Genomic DNA, 21,812 nt, shown 5'->3' with positions numbered 1-21,812 from the left:
GTCCACTTGCAGTTTTCTGTTGTTCTCTCTGTGATTAATAGACCTAGTGCAGATATTTACAACATGCTTCTTTTCAAGGTCTTGACCACCTCCTCCGTCTCTCCTTGGCCTCCAGCTCTCCCTGCACAGGACATCCTATAAGATAGACCTGTGGAGATAAACTGTGTGTGTACAATGGCCACGTGAAGCAGCAGGCTGCAAATCTGAAAGTTTAAAAATAGGTAATGGACAATTAAAATTATTTTCCTTTCAATCTTATTACATCCACCTAAGAGGTTATGTTTTAGTCTGCAGCTGTTAGCAGCATTACGCAAAAACTACTCAATGGATTTTTAAATGTTATGGAGGGATTGGGCATGACACAAGGAAGAACCCAACAAATGTTGATGTGGATCTATAGCACTTATCCTTTGCAAAGCGAAGCTGGAGCTATTACCAGCTGACTTGTTAAATAAAAGTTTACTCACAAATCCAAACTCTGAAAACCACATTGAGCTGAAATTTAGAGCAAAGTTAGACAAAATGGAAAATGAAGGGAGATGATAAAAACATAACTATATACAGTAGGCTCTGTGTGACTTTACTACCACGCATGGTGCTGATTGAATCTGCCTGCGCTGTGAAGGCCTGCCGCCATGAGGCCTAACTTAATCCCAAAGAAAGAATGGTGTGTTCCACCTGAAAAGCCTTTTGGATTAATGCCTCCATTGATTTAATTACATATAAGTAGTAAAAAGTGCAAGCGTCAGGTTAGTGTGGACAGTTTCTAAATGAAGCTTCAGGCCTTGTACATGGTAGTCAAGTAATGAGCTAGATGAGAACACGTTTACTCCACTAGCACAGCGTGTCCTCGCCAAGGGTCTCAGTCAACTCTGGTAAATCCTGACTGTGCAGACCCCGCCGATCCTTGAAGTGAAGGAGGCTCCAGCACGACACTAAGCAGATTAATTAGATCGGTTTAATGCTTCTGGAGATTAGATCATTGCTCATATTTTCATGCCCGTTAAATCACAAAGGATAAGAAAAAACGAGATAGACATTTAGACGTGTGATAAACCCCACACACACTTTTTCTCAGCATGATAGCAAAAAAAAAAAAAAAAACACTGGAGTGGAATATGAGGAGTGTTCTGTATGAAACAATAGGAGGATTGTCCGTCCTGTTACTGGATTTGGGGAGCAGTAGGTGAAAGGTCAAGGTGAGAAAGAGACATGACAATATGACACATGCAGATAAGAGGTGACTATTAAAGACAGACTTCCTCTGAGGAGGAACCAGAGAGGCTGCACACACACAAACATCCACACTGAGCTCCTGGTATCTTTGATTTAAATATAAACACAACATGATTATTCTGGTGATGATCAGTCTGCTGCAGGAGCTTCTTGCTGTTGCAGGTAAAGGTGAGTGCAAAATTTCCTGAGTAGCATTTCCTAGTTTTAAGATTATTTATTGTACTGAGTTTGAGTTTAATCTATTTTTCCTTTCCTATTTACTATAGATTAAAGGATACAGCAGAGACTATACTCTTTTGTTTACAAATCCAACGAAAAGACCAATTTTGAGAATTAAATAAATAAATATGTACATTTTCCTAAAGTTGCTGGGTATTGAATGTATTTCTTTGGGACCATTCTAAACTGTGGATTAATACAAAATTGATCCCGCATCCACAGCAGCAAGATGAATATGTGGGATTGATGCAAAAAACAATAATGACACAGAAGAAAAAGATACAGTGTATTGGATTGTAGAAAAATGGGGACTACTTTTTTGCAGGATTAGATCACTGATCTGTTGTTTGAGTACGATTTCGTTGAGGACAAGATAAATAGAGAACATCACCATCTTATAAGTATTGTTATTAACATTATTGTTGTTGCAACAATAATAAGAACAATAAGGTTGAGTCTTCATCATCTTCATCTTCATCTGCACAGATAAGATGCAGGCGTCTGACACAAGTAAAACGCCGCCACAACATTCCCTTAATAGCCAAATTAAGATATTCAAGCTCCATCTGGAAGATTTAACGCCTCCATTTACATACACCCACATGAGTCAGCTGTGTCCTCTGCCCCCCTCAGTTGTACGTCTCCAAAACCGGTCGTTTATTCTGTGAGTCCCCGGATTGATCCCTCTGCTTTTACTGGAGCAGCAGGTTGTGACAAGACGGACTTGTCCATTAGTGGATTAAATCATTTATGGTCGTAAAATTTGTCCCATGGCACACAAATGTGTTTACGTAGCTTTCAAGATCCAAGGTGCTATCAGTTAATTTGACTCGCCGTAATGTGGAGTACGTGTTTGTGTGTTTTCATGTTTACTTTAGCTACAGGAAGAGGAACAGTTATTGTCATGGTAAATGTCAAGTCCATTAGTGGTCACACAGAAAGTTATTTTTCGTTCAACGTATGAGTAACAGTGTTAATATGGGATGTCTATGCAGAGCAATCCAACTAAATGGAAAGCCTATAAAGTTGTAGTGGTGGTTACTGCTCCACTAAAGTGTCACTAAATGTTCTGGTTGCTCGCCCTCATGTTTCCTGGCTCTGGCTTGTCACAAAAGAAGCTTTGCTGTCGAGCTGCTCCCCCTCCTGCTGTGTCTTCATCCCAGACGACTCTCTCTCCCTGGCCCACTTTGCACATCACCATCATCAGCTCATGTCTTCTTCTTTTCAATTTGTTTCACATCCACCTCTTAATTACACTGTTGACAGGGCCTGAAGAAGAGAGAGGCCATTGATTGTTTTGCTGCACCTCGTTTTTTCTGCTCGTTCAGTTGTTCTCCTGATTTGGCACAATCCGGCCGTAGTGAAAAGAGTCACCACAGACAGAAGGTGCAGGACAAAGAGCCGTTTGTGGACGGTTTGTTGACTTTTAGTTCAATTAGAATTGACTGTGTTAGAGTTCATCATGGAGTTCCAAATGTTTGATTTACGGCACAAGAGACGATTTATAGCTTGTCTATGGACTGAGCTGACATTTTAAACCTCCCCAAAGTAACTAATGGTGTTTCCTGAAATTAGCGTCACTAATAAAGGGTCATTTCTTTAAAATAACACACAGAATCACATCTAATGGTATTTAGCCATGCAGATAATGTTATTTCAGAGAGTTTATTTCTGTGTGGTGTTTGCATGTTCATGCAGATTGGGATTAGATTCACTGAAGACTCTGAATTGAAGAGGTAAATATTTACGTGAACGGTTGTTTGTCTCTGTATGTCGGCCCTGTCCAGAGTGTACCTCGTCTCTCCCCCAGCAGTGGCATATGTAGGATTTTTCCTAAATCAGGGGCCAAATAAAGGCCACAAATTACACAGAGGGACCAATGTCCAACATCCAGTGAGGCGCACGTTTAAGTTCACTGTAAACTCTATAACTTTGAGCAAAGCCACACATCATTGAATATATTAACAGTGGTTCCTTGGTTAAGCAAGTGTTCTTCAAAAAAAGCTTAGAAAATACAAAATCTTAACAAATGGTCATATTTATTGTAAATGTTGTTTTATGTGGAAAAAAAAGACAGGGCCCCACCAGCTCCTCATAGAGTTACTCTCTGTGACTGCACTGTGTTCCCACTCATTGTCCAGCCGTTCCTCTCTGACCTATTTTACAACGCCCATTTACATCATGTTTATATTTTTTCTTGTTCCATTTTTCTCATCCCACCCTCTTGCCTCAGCCTTGGACCCGTGCTCGGCCTACATCAGCCTGAATGAACCCTGGAGGAACACAGATTACCACGTCAACAAGTCCTCCGGCGTGCCGCAGTGTGACAGCCACATGTCCGGTGAATGGTACCGCTTCACTGGCATGGCCGGAGATGCCATGCCCACCTTCTGCGTCCCTGAGAATCACTGTGGCACCCACGCTCCCGTCTGGCTCAACGGCAGCCACCCTCAACCCAATGACGGCATTATCACTCTCCAAGTGTGTGCCAGCTTCAACGACAACTGCTGCCAGTGGAATGCCAGTGCAGACGTGAAGGCCTGCGTCGGGGGATACTTTGTGTACCGCCTGCCAAGACCCACAGTCTGCTTCCACGTGTACTGTGGCCGTGAGTGTATGATATGTAAAAATATTAAAATCATGAATTTGCATTGGTTTTCATTTCCCTGTCCTGCATGTATGTTCCACAGATTTTTATGATATCTGCGATGAGGAGGACTGTGCAGGTCCCAGTTGTCCGGAGTCGGACTGCCGCTGTGCTCCTGGAACTGAGCTGGGACCGGACAGACAAACGTGCCTGGGTGAGACAGAAACACAGGGAGGAAGAGAGGGGACAGATAAATTGTGCAACAGTCAAAGATAAGAAGAGAGAACAGGGGACGGACAGGCTGGAAAAGGTTTCAGAAAAACAATAAGAGTCAAGTCATCACCTATTATTTTGACAATTACGTTCATGTTTTCATGTTTTTCTTCTTCAAATATCCACGTTTACTTGACTTCATAATGGGGCAGAACTAGTAAAGACGAAAACAACCAATAGGATCAAGTGATTAGTGCAAACAGCAAAGTGCATAGAGATATTTTTACATAGCTCTGACGGCAGCATTTCTGGAGCTTTCAACTGCACCTCACAGTCTTCATCAGCATCCTTATCACTCCGTCAGCACCATCCATCACCTTCATTTGAATTGATTTTTAAATGGATATTATTTAACTTTTAATGATATAAAAGTGGATATGAATAGTGGATGTTACAGAAATTTCGTTTGATACAGGTGAGCTGTGTTGACATGTAGCCCACCCTTCTGTAACGCCCCTGCTTTTAGAAAGATTCCTGCTTGACTATTTATCTTTCACACACTAGCTGACGTGAATGAATACTTTTACATTAAAATCAAATCATATTCAAATTAGCTCCTCCAGTGTCTGTTCCCCTTACAAACATCACTCCAGTATACCACAACCTCATGACTTCTACTACAGCCATTTCATCTCATGCCTATGGGCATATTCTGTAAATGTGTGTGTGTGTGTGTGTGTGTGTGTGTGTGTGTGTGTGTGTGTGTGTGTGTGTGTGTGTGTGTGTGTGTGTGTGTGGTCTAGGTATTACTCATCTCTCTTTACTCAGTTGCAGAAGTGTAGTGGATATGTTTTGGTGTAGGTTAAGTCTCCAGGATATGAAGGTAATGTCCCCAAACAAGACCTATGAGCGTGTGTGTGTGTGTGTGTGTGTGTGTGTGTGTGTGTGTGTGTGGGATGGTCCACCTAATGATGGGTGACGAGCGTGCAGTGGGAGCCTATAGCCAGCTTGAGAACTGACATTATCTCATTATTCAACCATCAACCAAATCTTCCTCTCCCTGTCTCAGAAACAACTTTCTCTTCTCTCCATACTCACTCCCTCTTTCTCCTCACTGTGTCACACTCTCACTCTTTTCTCTCCTTTTATGTAATCCATCATATCAACACATATATTTTTACCAGTTCTGCTCAGTATTATGAAATCTGTTTTGAAGTCCTTTAAGTTGATTTATCCTCCTCTTTCCTGAAACACTAAGTGAATTGCCTTTGCGGTAATAAACTCCATCCACCTGGTACTCAGTCAATTATAACAAGACTCATCTGCTGATAATATCTGGCCCCGGTGTTTTGCATGTCCTGTGTTCAGATGTGAATGAGTGTGAGAAGGGCAATGGCGGCTGTGCCGAGTTGTGTGTGAACACCAAGGGGTCCAGGCGCTGTGAGTGTGGGCCGGGCCGCGTGCTGGATGAGGACGGACACCACTGCAGAGGTACAATTATATTTGTATATGACACCGCAGCTGAGATAGTTAAACCAATCAGGGGAGCACACTGTGTTCTTCAATGTCTTTTTCTTTTCTCCGTGTGGCCTTGTGCAGAGATAGCAGGCTGCCACGTGAACAATGGAGGCTGCACCCACGGCTGCTCCTCGCTGCTGGACTCCTATCAGTGCCACTGCCCCAGAGGGCTGGAGCTGGGAGAGGATAAACGCACGTGTCAGGGTGAGTGTGTGTGTGTGTGTGTGTGTGTGTGTGTCTGTGTGTCTGTGTGTGTGTGTGTGTTAGAAAGGTAGATGCTGCAGTTAGATAATCAATCACACAGTGAAGCAAGATGAATCTTAGTTACATGCTTGCATTAATCTGAAAGGACGCTCCGGATAGTAGAGATTTGACTAGAATGGATTTCCCTCAGGCCGTAACTTATATTTCTAACATAATGCTGATTATTTATCTTTCAGGGAGGATTATATTAGCGGTGGATAACTGGACTGATGATAAGACGACTGATCAATACTTTGCTACAGTCCTCCTTTTCAGGAAATGAGACACTCCATCCATTTAGTCATTTGGCCAAAAAGAGGCTTTGATATTGAATCCAATCTTAGAAAATTACTGCAGATTAATTTTCCTTTGATCAACTAATCCATTATATCTCACAATGTTAACAAAAGAGGAACATCTTGAATGGGTTCTTCCTTCACCCCATACCTAATTCTTCCACAAAGTTTTGTGGAAATTGGTCCAGTAGTTTTTGCATAATCATGCTTACAGACAAACCAACAAACAAACAGACGGGGTCCGTGGCGGAAGTTTAGTTAAACTCATGAAAAACAGCCAACCATCACATGTAAGAGGCTGGAGCTGGTGAAGTTTGGAAGTTTTTCTTAAGACATGACTGAACTCATTTATCAATCAAGTAATTGATTAATCATCTTGCTACCACTCTTACAGAAATATTCAAAATGTTAATTTAGTTGAAACAAAATCAACAAATCCAATATTTTAGGTAAGAGTCAGGCTGATATAATTTAGTTTTTCTGTCACTTAAATATTTCTTAATTTTTCTTTACTGCCTCTCCATCTTTGCTTTTACAGTTTTTTATACAGCTGTAGTTCATGTTGTGCATTATGTTTTCATCCAGTCCCATGGCTGTGGTGCTGGCCCTTGTTATTACATCCATGCACCGTGTCATGATACATGTTTCTTTCCTGCAGTGCCAGTCCAGTGTGAGTCCAGCTCTATTACCGTGTCAGTCCCTAAGGACCTTGTAGAAGGACTGGAGCTCTTCCTGTCCAACTCGTCTTGTCGAGGCGTCTCCAACGGCACACACATCAATCTCAACTTCAGCCTGAAGACCTGCGGCACCACGGTGGAGGTCAGAGATGTTAAGTTGGAATTATTGAATGTGCACAGGCCTCAACAGTTAAGGGAATAATTCAATTTTAATTTCAGTGTATTTCAGAAGTGTGTTGTGTGAGGCTGTCGGTGGGAAAGCTATTAAAAGTGAGGTGAATGTTGACCCTCAGGTGACAGACGACAAGATTGTGGGGACCAACCTGGTGACAGGCCTTCCCAAGAGCAGCCCCGGTAGCAGCAGAGACTTGATCGTCCGCACCAGCAAGTTGGTGCTCCCAGTCACCTGCGAGTTCCCCAGGGAGTACCACGTGTCGGACGGATACCAGGCAAGTCTGCGCAGCTCAGCCCTGCAGCTGGCAGGCCACAGCGAGGGCGTCTTCCCCTTCTCCCTGGAGCTCTTCAAGAACGCTGAGTTCTCAGAGTCCTACCACACGCCGCCGCAGCTCCGCCTGCACGACTCCCTGTTCTTCGGGGTGGAGCCCAAAGAGAGACTGGAGGGTCTCTCTGCGTTGGTGGAGAGCTGCTTTGCCACACCAGGCCCCAAAGCTGACCAGGCTCTCAAGTATTACCTCATCAAAGATGGGTGAATAGTTTTATCTGTTGAGAGGCCACAACTCATCCTGACATCATCATTTACATGTGTTACTGTTTTTACTTGAAGTGTGATGCACTTTTTCCTAAAAATAAGTATCTACTACTAAGACAGTGATGGGTCATGTTATACCTATTTCAATTCCTATTTCTTTTTGATTTCAAGACTATAAAGAAAATATAATTAAAAATTTGAGGAAAATATTTTCTCCATAATCTTCGACAATGAGCTCCTATTACTACAATAGAGTTTAGGGCCAAATATCTTAGAAAACAATTCTGAGATTTTGACTTTTTTCTTCATTAAATTACAACTTTATTCTCAAAAATATCACAATTGTTGTTTTCTACAATATGGCTCTAATACTCGTACATATATTAGTTTCAAGTTTTATTTGTGATATGTAAGTTAACACAGGGTCAATGGAGTTGGTCAGTGTTGGACAAGAAGCACAGGTCAGCTCTGCAGTGCAATAAGAGCAAAGTCATTGAGAATATAGAGAAAGAAAAAGAGAAAAAGGAGAGGAACATTTAAATTAAGTAAAAGAGCTAAATATGGGAAAAAAAATTATACAGTACTATATAAATTAGAGGAAGTAAGTATAAAATCAAAGTGACAACTGTGTATATAAGTTATTGTACATTTTCAGACATGGTACGTGTACTTTACTTCTGGACACACATGGTTTATCATTTTAAAAATGTAATTTGACAATGTTGTGAGCTCCACCGATGAAACCCCTTCGACCTCCATCGTATTATTAAATCTCAGTAAATAACCTGAACAACTAAAAATAAAACTGCATGGTTCTGTTCTAAAATAAGTGCTTTTTTAATATTTGGATTAACCTACCCTATAAAGTGTCCTGCTTATGCAGACACAAAAAAACTGCTGAAGTATGACTTTTTAATATTTTCCCATAAACACCAGAATCCCTTGTAGTTGTGCAACATTAATAATTCTTATAATAAATGTCATGGATCCGACCTGGCTGCGGTGTTTGGACAAAGCCTCAGCAACAGCTGCTTGACAGTTATAGGACAGGAAATCGCCACTCCTTGAAGGCAATGTCAAATGAAAAATGCCACTGGCCTCATACTCTGATTAATGTGGAGAGAAAACAATTATGTTTTTGGGTAGAAAAATCGAAACGGCCTCGTTATCTGGGGAACACTTACTTCTGGCAAACCATTTCGTCCCTTGATCCAGAGTAAGAGTTGATCGGGCAGCTCCCTGGACACCAAGACAGAGCGGGGCTGTGATCTGTTGTCAGGATTTCCTATTAGAATACAGCCGAGTTTCAAAGCCTTGGACCGGCTAAACTCAATGAAGTGGCTTGTTAGAAATACATACAGGTCACTGAGCACTGTGTTGAGATCTCACCTGCCTATATGGCTGTATCTATCATTAATAACATCTTTACACTCTTATTGTTTTCATTATAACTAGTCAGAGCTGAAAACTGATGGTGCGATACTGTTCCTGGTCTCTCTCTATCTTCTCCTCCCCCTCCCACCCATCTCTCCTCTCCTTCCCATTTTCCCCTGCTCACCTCAACCGGCCGCCCACATTGAGTCTGGTTCTGCTCGAGGTTTCTCCCACTAAATGAGGGAGTTTTTTCTCTCCACAGTCGCCAAAGTGCTGCTCATTGTGGGAACTGTTGGGTTTCTCTATACTTATTATGTAAAGTCCCTTGAGGTGATGTATATTATGATTTGGCGCGATACAAATCAGATTGAATCGAATGTCCCCTCTTTGTCTCCCTGCTCAGGTGCATCTCTGATGAGGCGGTGACCCAGTACACGTCAAAGGACCAGCTCTCCAAACACTTCCAGGTCCCCGTCTTCAAGTTCATTGGCAAGGACAACCAAGTGAGTACAACGAGCATGCTGGGAGCCAGGCGGCAAGTGTGTGTGTGTGGGCGTATGTCTGTATAATATTAAGACTTTACCCATGGACTGAAGTGAATTAGCAGTATCCTCACATGGCATTGTTCTCTATCTCTGCTGTAAATATTCTTTGTTTCCTCTGTTTACAGCAAGTGTTCCTCCACTGTCAGGTGTTGGTGTGCGGGACAGGAGACTCCCGCTGTGCTCAGCGCTGTCGAGGACGTGTCCGACGGGCGGCGCGGACCAGTGACCCTCAGGAGCAGCACACGCTCACTGGAGGCCCGATCTTCATCCTGCCTTAGTCATGATGCTAATACACAGCATGAGAACAGGCCAGCAGCATATAGAACGTTATATATCGTCAGGCGGGAGGGTTGTATCCAGTTTTGTTCAAAGTTCACAAAAAAAGAGAAAGGTCAAAGTTCAGTTCTTAAAGATTAAAATGAACTAGTTAACGCTCGTAACTTCCAATTTTGAATTTGAAGTTCACAGTCCCAGAAATGCACTAGTTCACGCTAATTTCTTACATTTTTTTTAACCTGTTGAAATTCACCCTGTCACCTGTGGACATATACATATAAATATTTGTCAGTGTGGACATACTAAACGTCATCATACTAAACTTCATCATACTGATAAACTACTTCAATTATTTTCTATGGTATTTCTAGCGATTATTAATTGGTAAGAAATAATAATTGTATATATATATTTGACTTTAACTCCCCAATATTCAACCCAGTTGCTCAAGCCAGGAGATTCATTTTATTTGGTATGTACACACAGACACAGAGTATCATTTAAAACCCCACATATACACATATACATGCAGATATACACACTCGTCTCTTCTCCACCTCCAGTGTCCCTCACATCACTCTCGATCACTCAATTTCTATTTAATGCATCCGAGTTTGTGCGTCTCATCCAGTTTGCCTGGCAGCACAATTTACTGACATTAGAGTGAATGGCATTTCTATTAGAAATCATTCTGAGGGGCCACAGTTCATTTGTAACAACTGCAGCATGAAGGATGTTTTTCTGGGTCACACTTTCAGGCATTTCTCAGGCTTGATTATGGCTTAAAGATTTAGTGGATTTTTGAAAGTGGTTTATATTTCACATCATCACTGATTTGGAAAAATATATGTGATACATCCAAAGATGCTTCTTTTGTTGTTGTTGGACTCATCTGCTCTGTATAATCACTGGCTGGGGAGCATGTCACACATTACAGCATGGTGGAAAAGAGATGTTTCGGAGCGCCGTGCCTGGAAATTATGCACCTCCCTGCTTCATCACCCTGACAGTTAATCTAGAATTAATCACGTCAGTTAATCTGCAATTAGTTGTGTATTTATTCATACAAAATAACAAATAACATACAAATAACTTACACCCAACATTAACTCAGTATAACTGTAATAGACGTCACATTTTATCTGACTTAGATTTGAGGTTTGACCAAACTAATGTAATAAAAGTCAAATAGCAGCACCCAATGAACCACATGTGCCATAATAATGATCCTGTGTGTTTCTGTCTAAACCAAATTAATCCAACTGCAATATCCTCCCCATCAGGAAATTTGTTTGGAGTAATTTATGGTAATGGAGTCATAGAGACCAAAATATGGCCTAAAAATGAAATGAAAATGAAGTGTGGAGAGTGTAATATGCATGAGTGATTCATTAAGATTCTGAAAGTCACAACCAGACACGTAATTTCTATGAATAAAACCAAAGAAACTGTTCATCTGCATTTTCCATGTATGTCTTTTCTTTAAAACTCTGACTCATGAGAAATATCTCCACTTTGAGAGAGAAAACTATAAATACCCAGAATAATCTGCCGCTAATGAGTCTGGTTATTTGCCCGTGAAAGTGTCCATGCAGGGGTCCTCCATAGTTTTCTGTATCACAGTTCATCCCGCTCCTCGTCCCCGCAGACGCACGCTGCCCTCTGGCTGTTCATGTAGGGCCTGCAGCCCAGAGTGCCCACTGTGTTGTGGAGGACTTCTGCCATGGAGTCACAGGCTGGGAGAAGAAGAGAGAGAGGGACAAAAGAAAGAGGTAAAAAGAAGGGAGGCAGAGTTAATACACAGAATTGTATGGGATGTTCTTGCTGATGATCATATTCATAACACCATATATATTTTTGCGGTGGTAGAGAAGTATTCAGATCCTTTGAAAATACTCCTCTACAAGTAAAAGTCCCACATTCAAAACCTTACTTGAGTAAAAGTATTGAAGTAAGATGTACTTTACTACTGTTATTTTAAGTTACTTTAAACTTATACTTTTCATACTTCAAGTATGAAAAATAAAAGTGCACTTTAATGTTCTGCCATTCTTTCTGATGTTTTTTGGATTCATATTGCTGCTTCGTATATGTTGTTACTGCTAAAGTTGTTTCTCTCTCCCTTGAACTACTATATTTACTGTTGAGTCGTTTATACATAATATTCTATTAGATCTACATATGTCTAGAGGAACCATGTCAACTATTCATGAGCTCAGAAAAACAGCCTGTTTTCAGTTTTTTATGACAACGCATTTTCCAGCTGATCCAAAAGGTTTTTAAAGAGTTGATTCTGAGTTTTCTCAACATAAAGTTTATCCTTCAGTTTATCACAAACATTCAACATCAACACATCTGGAGACATGGTTTATACTGACTTCTGAAAAGTAACTAAGACAATGGTAGTGGAGCCAAAAGTACAACATTTCCTTAGTAGAAAGTTGCATAAACATAAAGTACAAGTACCTACTTGAGTAAATGTACTTAGTTAGTGTCCACCACGGATATTTTGCCACAGTACACAATAAAATAAAGAAAAGTAACTAGTTGCAAACTTCTCACCTTGTACCTGCGACACAAAGCCCAGGCTCTTCCTGAGGTCAGAGCAGATGTCGAGCAGACACGAGCGAAACACAGCGTCACAGTTGTACTTGCTCATGCCGCAAGTGTCGTAGCACATGTCCAGCTGATCACAGCATTTTGTCATGACGGGGACCCCGAGGTCGAGCTGTGAAAAGAAAGAACTTTATCGTGTCAGTGCAGCAGTAATAGATCTAGCCTTTTTCTAAATCAGGGGCCATAAAGGGGCCACAATTTGAAACAGACCAGTCAGTTATATGTCCTGATTGTCGCTCAATTCACTATGTGTTAAGTCTTCGGCAAGATTTGGGAGGTTCATCGTTCCGATCAGATTTCCAACCTGCTGGAAATCTTGTCGGAATCTGAGAAGACTCAAGCCAACTCCAGCCAATCAGAGAGCAAGAGATAACACAGACTCAGGCTTTGGACAGAAAAAAACCTGAATGTTTGTCGGGCTCAGGGTGGCAGGGTGCTTTATTTTTTTCTCTCTTGGGCTTGGTCAGTTTCGGACAAAATCATCCTGCCCAAGCCGCTCTCTATTCTTTACAACTGGCGTTCACTGAAGAGTATCATCTCCTCTAGCTGGATGTGTCATTCTATAGCAGGATGATCACCAGATTCTCTGTCTCTTTGCTGGAGACCAGTCGGGGGGGTTCTCCTGGGGAAAGATCGTGTAGTGTGTGACCCCCTGTCGCCAGCCAGTCATATAATGTGAACTCATGCGAAAGTGACATATTTATTGTTAGTATTGTTAGCAAACAACTATTTTGTTAAAAAAATTTAATATATACTGACAGGAGAGGGGCACTTTAGGAGCCCCTCAGATTTCAGCTGGCCACCCCTGGATCTGCCCCTGTCCTGCTAATTAGTTGTGCTAATACAAATGTATTATATGGGTTTAATGGTGTATTTCTGGGCTGTTGGTGCTTCGAACAGGCCACCTACAGCTTCATTCACCTGGAATCCCACCAGAGACGAGCTGCAGCCGTTGGGCTCCGGGATCTGGTAGCCGGCACGAGGCTGAGGACTTTCTCCTAAAAGAACAAAACCAAAAAAGTGAGCTGAATGTGTAAACGTGAACAAAGTAATGTCATCAGGTCCGCCCAGTCACAGGATATCTGTGTTCTTAGGTGTGCATCTCTTCACAGATAAGATGTAACTTCTGTTTGAGAACATCAGTATTGATTGGGTAACTGTAGGTACAGACTGATAAACAGAGCACAGGCAGGTTTCAGTATCATCAGTTTCATGGCCGAGCACGTTATCTTAGATCGAGACATTAGTGGTTGATAAACTGACAGAAGCATTGATTCAATCTGAGAGTTTAAGTCAGCTGAGCAAATTAACACATTGCATGTGGACAACACAATAATGATTGGAAGTCCTACTTTAGAAAAACCTGAGCATCCATCTGTCTCTGTGTCTCCTTAATGATTTCCTCCTCCAGGACACCAAAGATTTGTTTTTTCTATGTAACTCAACTCTAAGTTAATTTGAGGGATCTCCTCGGTCTTACCGTATCTGCAGCTGTACTGGCACACACCATCGTGACCCCCCACCAGCTCCACCAGGGAGTCAAAGTATCCGTGCATCGTCTGGAAACTACTCCTAATCGAGTTGAAGCCCCAACTGCTTTCATCTTCATTAGCTGAGGGTCTGTCCAGGGAGCGCTTGGTCTGGGCCGGTGTGATCTCATTCCCCTCTTCCTCAGGGGGAGGTTGTTCCTGGGTGACAACCTCCTCAGCGAGGGCCTCCACAGCAGGGGTGTCTCGCGGGGGAGGTTGTTCCTGGGTGACAACCTCCTCAGCGAGGGCCTCCACAGCAGGGGTGTCTCGCGGGGGAGGTTGTTCCTGGGTGACAACCTCCTCAGCGAGGGCCTCCACAGCAGGGGTGTCTCGTGGAAGAGGTTGTTCCTGGGTGACAGCCTCCTCAGCGAGGGCCTCCACAGCAGGGGTGTCTCGCGGGGGAGGTTGTTCCTGGGTGACAGCCTCCTCAGTGAGGGCCTCCACAGCAGGGTTGTCTCGCGGGGGAGGTTGTTCCTGGGTGACAGCCTCCTCAGTGAGGGCCTCCTCATTAGGGGTGTCTCCGGCAGGCACGTCACCGTCTGCCTCCGGCTCTTCAGCAGCGGCACCATCTGCTATGAGGACATCCACTTCATTGTTGTCAGCTGCTGGTTGATCCACTGCGAGTATTTCTTCAACCTCTTCAGCTGCAGGAGCATCATCCTCTGGTTCCACTGCAGCAGCAGCTACATCTTCTTCAGCTGCATCCACAGAGGCAGCTTCAACAACACCATCACTAACAGCAGCTGAGTTTAGAACAGGGGCCTCCTCCTCCACTGTCTTCTCCTCCTCCACCTCCTTTGCTTGAACCAGGTAGTGGCCTAAAGTGGCACACATGGCAACAGACGTGCAGAGGAGGAGCAGGGCCACATTCCGAAGCAGCATGGCGTTGAAGTGGTGGCAATCCAGGCAGAGGAAGCTCCAAGCAGGACGAGGTGTTGTCAGGCAGTGAGGACAAAAACACACTGTGCCACTGGTGTCTCTGTCAGCCAGAGAGCAGACTTTGACCTGTGATTAGGTCCCAGCAAACACCGAGGCACTCGATCACGTCAGGGGCAAAGGTCACCCCGTTATCAATCCAAGAACTCTTCTTCCCTTATTCTTCTAATCTAATCATTCCCTGTGATTCTCCATCACATTAAATGGATGCAGTTTTATCCACAAAGCTATAATTGGAATTTTATGACTCAATAGTCACAAGGAACTTGATCCTGGAAAAAACTAAAAACTCCTCGTATTCACTCTAATACTCGACATTTCGAATGCTGGCATTTCAGCCGGTGACCTTTCATCAAGATATCACACACTTCAAATGATCTTCAGTGTGTTTTGATAAAGGTCACACTTCAGCTCTGAGAATACAGATACACAACTAAATATGTTCTTGTTCATTTGCCGAGATATTGTTGGGTGGATTTTTCTGACTAGCTTGCTCCAATGCAGAATTCACTGTGTACAACTCTTTTCAAATATGTACCTGCTGCCCTCTGGTGTCTGAACTGTAATGTGCATCCAATGCTTTGGAAATTGAATTGTTGTTCATTATAGTTTGTCCTGCCGAAAAAGAGAGAGAGGTTTGTTTTTCTGATACCAGCTGTGATTTTTGATGAGGGAGTTTTTCTTCCACTGCCTTTTTCATCTTGTGCAAATTAATATTCATTATTTCCTCCTGTTGCTTAAAAATGAGAGAGGTTGTCCTAATTTCCTGTTGCATCATGGCTCCATACAGAATATTTTAATTTTATCATACTTTATACGACACTACTTAAATATGACAGCTATGGTATGCTACTAGTAGTTTAATACATCACTAGTTAACATAAATTAAAGATGTACTAACAAACGCATGATCCTGTTTTTAAATATATTGCATCATTAGAGGTCAAACTATTCAACCGTGCATAGAGTAGCAAATATTAACTTCACATCAGCCTAATACAACATCAAAATACTGTTAAGATGTTTCATTAGTAACAATTGAAAACTGAATGGACATTGTGTTATAATAATATTATGAACTTGTTTTAAATACTTTTATTATGCATTACACTTGAGCCAATTCAAACTGTCTGACTTTGAAATATTAATCTCCAGGGACGATTCTCTGGTTTACTTGTTGATGAAGCTATTCACTCTCTGTCTGTAGATCACTCTGTAGTTCATTCCACAGTGTCCTATTGGTGAACACAGAACAGAGGAGAGAAGAAGAAAATAAGAAAGAGGCACATGATCTCTGTAATCAACAGCAAAGTTCTGCAGTCAGCTGTGACATAAGTGCAACATTACATGTACCGTCTTATGGTCTTGCTTGACTTCTCTCTATTTAGCACCATGTTGATTTTGTTTTCCAGATTCTTCGGGGGAAAATACAGGGTAAAAAAAAAAAATCACCCACTGTTATGTAGCAGGAAATGCATTTACAATGTGTACCGGTTTGACAAATGTGATGATGTGGCAGGAAAAAGGTCAAACTCTCTTGCCTCGTTGGTGGCCTTCAGACGGTCGTTTATCGCTATCAGTCTCACTCTGTCTGACTGGAGGAAAACAGAAAAAGAGGTAAATATTATCTTTGGTTATATAATTCTTAGCACTTTATTTCTGAACGAGGGCAAAGGACAACATATTCTAAGAGGGAGGAAAAATGGAGGATAAGCAGTCTATTTCCCAGCACCTTTAGGTGTTTGATGTGTTTTTCAGTGGCGGTGGTTGTAACAGTGGACACCAGCTTTTCCTTAATCTCCTCCTCCAGCGGTTGGATCTCCCTCCACATGTTCAACACCTGGAGCCTCTTGACTTGGACACTGTCACCGTGGCTGAAAGAGGTCCCACTGTCCCGCAAGCCTGACAGTGACGCATTTGTCCAAACACAGAGGAGCACAAACATGAATGCACTGTAGCGACTAATGTATGTGGACACGTGTGTTTGTATCTATGTGCATACACACCCCTGCAGACATCATAAAGTCACAGCTGACTCACGGACACTACAACACTCTCTTTATGTCTGATGACATGACAAAGTGATTATTTGCCCAGTCTATCCACAGACTGAACAAATGTGCTGCTGCCCTGCAGGGTAATAAACAGTACAGCAAATGCTTGGATGTGGTTTACCAATGATTAGATGTACCAATGTAGTCTTGAGACTTACTCTTCATGGCACTGTCCTCTGGGCCTGTGAGAGCTGGAACATTGTGTGATTCATTTCGGACTCTGGGATAGAAAAAAGAACAAATATGCTTAAACTAATAGAATGAACTATATGTTTGTGTGTGTGTGTGTGTGTGTGTGTGTGTGTGTGTGTGTGTGTGTGTGTGTGTGTGTGTGTGTGTGTGTGTGTGTGGGGATTGAGATCCTTGCAGTACCGTTTATTCTCCTGTAGAGCTCTCCTAGCCTCCTGCTCCAGCCTGCAAACCTCTTTTTCAGCTTCATCCAGCTCCACTTCCATTTCTTTGCATCTGCCAAGATCTTCAAGTGAAATATTCAGCAACTGTAACATAGGAACACAACAAATGAAGAAGAATTACTGTTTGCCACAAAGAGCAATGCTTGCTAGTGACTACTGCAAAACTACGTCAGGTTCCTGTCACTTATGTTGAAAGTTTTATTGTCTCAAATGTGCATCACTCCTGTTATGTAACCCCAAAAACCTTATTTGGCTGTCAGTTATGTCCCTGCTTCATGACGATCTTCACATTGAAATATAGATGGAAATATAATACAGATGAGTTCAGTTCCTAATGGACATGTGGCCTAAAACTGTCATGAAAATGAATGACAGGCCTTGTTGTAAGTTGTATCTTGAACCCTTTTAAATGTCACTGATCCACAGGTGCAGTTTTTTTAATATTACTTTAAAAATGTTGCAATATCATAATAATTTTTAATTTATTTGAATTTTTTATTAAATTAATTAATTATTAATTAATACATTTTTATTTAAATGTACAGTATACTGAATATATGGGCGGATTACTTTACCTTGTCACATGGTGCAGACTGGGAATCCATCATGTGGTTGACATACAAATCATAATCTGTCTGGAAGATCAAAATATAAACAATATTTATTTATATTATTACATGTGTGGGGTAGAGATATTGAAATGTGTTAAGATATGCCACCCAAGTTACTGTAATATTTTAGGTACTATTACATTTTATGTTCTTAGTATTCTTTTGATATGCATGTTTATAATAAAGCATAATACAAGTTCAACATAGTTGTATCCTGCCTTGACTGCATTATAATGTCCACCTGTCTACTCATTACAACATATGAATACCAAGCAATGAACAAAACTTGTCTTACTCTGACATATTTATTATGAATGACGATAATGGACCTGTTGCCCTCTGACAACCTGCTACCTGACACATCCTGACTGGGGTCCAGTGGTTGTTCCACTTCGACACGCTACACCAGGGACTCACTCTCTCTTAGCGCTATTACGTCTTATGGCACATGCTAAAAATGTGCTAGTGGGTACAGAGGAAATGGAAAAACCTTAATTTCCCTCAGGATGCGTCCAAATACTGGCGAGCTTTCACATACATCATCAAAGACGTCACTGAACACCGCAAGGCGGTCTCTGCTGGGCCAGCTCTGCACTGACAGCTTCTTCAGCTCCTGGATATGACAGGAACACACACATACATACACACACATCACACATCGTTAGCAAGTTAAAATGTGCGTGAGAATCTGTGCATGTCTTTATTCACCTTCTGCAAGAGGATTGAGAGGACGTTACAGAATTACCATCTCATTAAAACTGGACAAAGTGGAAAGAATGAAAGTTAAAAAAGAAAGTGTAAGGTGATAGTTTGTGTGCATCTCACCTTTTGTAGCTTCCTCTCGTGCATTTCTACAACATTTCTTCCAGCCCAGAGTTCCTGCTTTGCTATAAATTCCCTCCCAAACCTTTGTTTTGTCTTAAGATGGTCTTTGTTATTCAGTTCTCCGTGGTTAAAATGGCTTTTTTCAGGATCGGATGAGGAGTCAGCTTTTTTCTGGGAAGAAGCTCTCAGCTTGGACGGCACAGAGTTTGAAGAACAATGAACCATCTTGGGTACACTACCATCTTCTCTTCCGCCTGCATGTGATGAGCGACCAGTGGCCTGGTCTTGTCTCGAATCCAACACCTCAGACTCTACCAAAGCAGTGCTGGCAGTAAACTCTGAGGGAGACTCTCTCAGTTCTTTGTCCCTCACATCGGTCAGTGTCTTTATTTGTCTCCGCTGGACTGTCAGAGGCTTTGGGGTTTCTCCTTGGCTCTGTGACATCCTCCAAAAAGGCTGCTTTGTGTCCATATGAGGCCGGTTCAGGCTGCGGGGCCCCAGATGACCTGAGCAGAAGGTCAGGGTGTCGGCCCTCTGAGCGGCCTCAGCAGCCTGCAGCAGTCTGTGGACCCTGAAGCTCCCAGGATCTGGACATGAGAGTTTGTTAAAAAACTCACAGAAGTGATCACCTCATGTACTAGACATTATATACTATAAATACATAATCATAATAGCAGGACTGAGATGTTGCCATTGACTTAAGCTATTGATAATTTAAATAAACTGCACTGACACAGAAAATATTACAAAAAATAATGACATCAAAATATATTAATCACCAATTAATTAACTTTTGATTAAAACTATTAACTAACATACAATGAAACAGGTGAGTGACTTTGAAATAATAATCTGATGTTTTACCAACAGAAACACGTGAAAACAAACTGTAGGAAACTATTGTAAATCCAGACAGTTCTGAAACAAACCACTTCCGCATTCGTCAGACACCACAGAGCCAAAATGTGCGTCGTATTTCTTTCTGCGTGATTTAAGTTTATTTGTTCAGGCGCAGCTGAAGCGTGAAAACAAAGTGGACATAGGGAAAAGCTAAATAATAATCCCACCTGTTATCAAACTGTATCTTGGATCGCGACAGAAAATCTTCCTTCATCCCAGTCTGTCCTCTCCTCGGTTACCAAGGAGACCGACACGCGTAAGCGTTGCGTTTAGAGCCTCGTTAATAATCGGACCCAAGAGCTTCGAGTTACGTGTGATCTCACGTGAACCTGCAGAGACAAGAAAGTGAGGTGAAAACCACGACACGTTTGACACGCAGTGCAGAGACGACCAAGGATTAATTAAAAGAAAAGAAGAAGAACAAACCCTAAAGAGCAATTACTAAACTCACAGCAAGTCAAGTGTAAATTGTTGTGGCTTATTGAACTCACTCACGTGAAGATATATATATATATTTTTATGCTTCAATTATTTGATATGTTTGATTCACTTGAAGAATTCAAAAATCAGACAAGGTGGAGTTTATTTGAAATCCAAACTTTCCAAGCACCACACAAGCTGCAAAACAACCGACTAAAAGAACCATTACCCTCATTGTCACGTTTAAAAGTCTTTAAAACTAGTTTTCATACACAATGTCATAGTTTTTAACAAGTGCCTTTTCTTTTCTATACTATTCGTTTCAGCCACGGATTCCTATATGTTTCAATCTGTGTTATTTGTCCCTGCTTGTGATTTATTTTTGAAACTTCTTTAATTCATTGTTGCCCATCTTGACCAGATCTCCCTGATAGAAGAGATATTGCATCTAAATGTGACCTTCTGGTTAAATAAAATAAGTAGAGTACAGTGTCACCATGTGATAAACAGTTGAGCATGATGCTTTTAAGGACTGGTGTCTCATAGAAAGGGTGTTCACACACAAAGTGAAGCTGATCACACAATGAATCATTCACCAGGCTTCATCTTAGTCATCCCCCCCTCGCTCTCTCTCTTTCTCTCGCCCTCTCTCCCTGGGACTGAATAACCAGTCTACAAGTCAGCCGACTCATCATTGCTGCTGCTGCTGATGTCAATAACATCTGAGTTCATCTGATCATCTGACCTGTCTAAGATCCGGGGATCCAGAGGCAATACAAGGTGAATAGGTTGAAGAATGGTTTCCAACACTGCAAATGACAGCTCCGTGCTCCGTAAATTCTTTAATATGGAAAAACTATTGACCAACATACCGCCTCAAGTTGTCTTATTTTCCCAAACATCTCCCTGTGACGAATCCTTGCACACAGTAATTACCAAATGAATCATGTAAACATTGGTAGTAGGGGAAACCCTGTAAATGCTTGCATCAAACTATTATCTTAATCGGGTTATTCCCAATGATTGGCTTCTTGTGTGCAAGTAAAAACACAGTCATGAGTGAAGCCGGCGCTGGAAAACCGAAAAGAAGAGGAGAAGAGGAGTGAAACTCAGCCTCGGGGCTGGAATGGCCAGAATAGGAAAGCACCCAGATGGCAAAGCTGAGCTGGAGGGAAGAGACAGTGTAACATGTTATGCTTCATTGAAATGAATAGGGCTACATGATGGCGTTGCCTTGCATTGTGATGTCCACTAACGTTTGATGAAATGATGATTAGAAGGAGGATGCTTGGAGAGCTGAAGCATTAACTTGCCAACTGAGCTTGTTTTGTTGATGACGACAACATTTCCTGCTCTATACTGTATATTATAAAAAAAAAAGACAGGAATATTTGTACCATGTGCTACAAATTTGTTTATATGATGATATAACATATTGAAAGACACAACAAAAACCTTTGAGATCGAGAAGAAGGGTGACATTTAGGACTGTATGCGAACACAAACTGACACTGTAAGAGCCACTTGATGGGGTCATGGTCATGTAACAAATTTCTTAAATCATTCTAAATATTTCTATAATTTGACAAATAGTCTATTTATTTGTTCCACTCGA

General features: G+C 41.8%; 3 protein-coding genes across 4 annotated transcripts; 1 reads left to right on the top strand and 2 right to left on the bottom strand.

Moving 5' to 3' along the window:
* Positions 1-1,272: 1,272 nt before the first annotated feature.
* On the top strand, positions 1,273-11,346 carry oit3 (oncoprotein induced transcript 3). The gene is made up of 9 exons (XM_034609521.1): positions 1,273-1,404; positions 3,689-4,063; positions 4,146-4,256; positions 5,624-5,746; positions 5,855-5,977; positions 6,971-7,131; positions 7,283-7,695; positions 9,476-9,575; positions 9,743-11,346. Exons 1-9 carry the CDS (start codon positions 1,347-1,349, stop codon positions 9,893-9,895), a joined length of 1,617 nt encoding a protein of 538 aa, XP_034465412.1. The 5' UTR covers positions 1,273-1,346; the 3' UTR covers positions 9,896-11,346.
* On the bottom strand, positions 10,773-15,637 carry pla2g12b (phospholipase A2, group XIIB). Of its 2 annotated transcripts, none has more exons than XM_034609522.1 (4): positions 13,990-15,637; positions 13,419-13,507; positions 12,456-12,621; positions 10,773-11,629 (listed from the first exon to the last, which is right to left on the bottom strand). In XM_034609522.1, the coding sequence occupies exons 1-4, from the start codon at positions 14,918-14,920 to the stop codon at positions 11,511-11,513; spliced, it is 1,305 nt and encodes a 434-aa protein (XP_034465413.1). In that variant the 5' UTR covers positions 14,921-15,637; the 3' UTR covers positions 10,773-11,510. The 2 variants fall into 2 exon arrangements, with proteins under 2 accessions (XP_034465413.1, XP_034465414.1); XM_034609523.1 differs by having other exon boundaries at positions 11,388-11,629; positions 13,431-13,507; positions 13,990-15,636.
* Positions 15,638-16,072: 435 nt separating this feature from the next.
* Positions 16,073-20,803, bottom strand: LOC117775631 (uncharacterized protein C6orf118-like). The gene is made up of 11 exons (XM_034608965.1): positions 20,794-20,803; positions 20,017-20,106; positions 18,878-19,464; positions 18,543-18,665; positions 18,017-18,076; positions 17,401-17,525; positions 17,187-17,248; positions 16,707-16,876; positions 16,516-16,569; positions 16,328-16,389; positions 16,073-16,209 (listed from the first exon to the last, which is right to left on the bottom strand). The coding sequence occupies exons 1-11, from the start codon at positions 20,801-20,803 to the stop codon at positions 16,161-16,163; spliced, it is 1,392 nt and encodes a 463-aa protein (XP_034464856.1). The 3' UTR covers positions 16,073-16,160.
* Between the last annotated feature and the right edge of the window lie 1,009 nt (positions 20,804-21,812).

The sequence above is a fragment of the Hippoglossus hippoglossus genome, chromosome 15 (genome assembly GCF_009819705.1).
Source record: "Hippoglossus hippoglossus isolate fHipHip1 chromosome 15, fHipHip1.pri, whole genome shotgun sequence".
NCBI lineage: Eukaryota > Metazoa > Chordata > Actinopteri > Pleuronectiformes > Pleuronectidae > Hippoglossus > Hippoglossus hippoglossus.
Note: the sequence above shows the minus strand (reverse complement) of the source record. Positions and strands in the feature narration are given on the sequence as shown.

What these genes read in the sequence shown, in the direction of transcription:
- oit3 (XM_034609521.1), top strand. Translation starts at nt 1,347, where the DNA reads ATGATTATTCTGGTGATGATCAGTCTGCTGCAGGAGCTTCTTGCTGTT. An exon ending in GGACGGACACCACTGCAGAG is followed by an intron (nt 5,747 to 5,854) that starts GTACAATTATAT and finishes GGCCTTGTGCAG; the next exon opens with AGATAGCAGGCTGCCACGTG. An exon ending in CCTGCGGCACCACGGTGGAG is followed by an intron (nt 7,132 to 7,282) that starts GTCAGAGATGTT and finishes GTTGACCCTCAG; the next exon opens with GTGACAGACGACAAGATTGT.
- pla2g12b (XM_034609522.1), bottom strand. Translation starts at nt 14,920, where the DNA reads ATGCTGCTTCGGAATGTGGCCCTGCTCCTCCTCTGCACGTCTGTTGCC. An exon ending in GATTCCAGGTGAATGAAGCT is followed by an intron (nt 12,622 to 13,418) that starts GTAGGTGGCCTG and finishes TTCTTTTCACAG; the next exon opens with CTCGACCTCGGGGTCCCCGT. An exon ending in CTTTGTGTCGCAGGTACAAG is followed by an intron (nt 11,630 to 12,455) that starts GTGAGAAGTTTG and finishes TTCTTCTCCCAG; the next exon opens with CCTGTGACTCCATGGCAGAA.
- LOC117775631 (XM_034608965.1), bottom strand. An exon ending in TACGCGTGTCGGTCTCCTTG is followed by an intron (nt 19,465 to 20,016) that starts GTAACCGAGGAG and finishes TCTCATGTCCAG; the next exon opens with ATCCTGGGAGCTTCAGGGTC. An exon ending in GTCTGAAGGCCACCAACGAG is followed by an intron (nt 16,390 to 16,515) that starts GCAAGAGAGTTT and finishes TTTCCCCCGAAG; the next exon opens with AATCTGGAAAACAAAATCAA.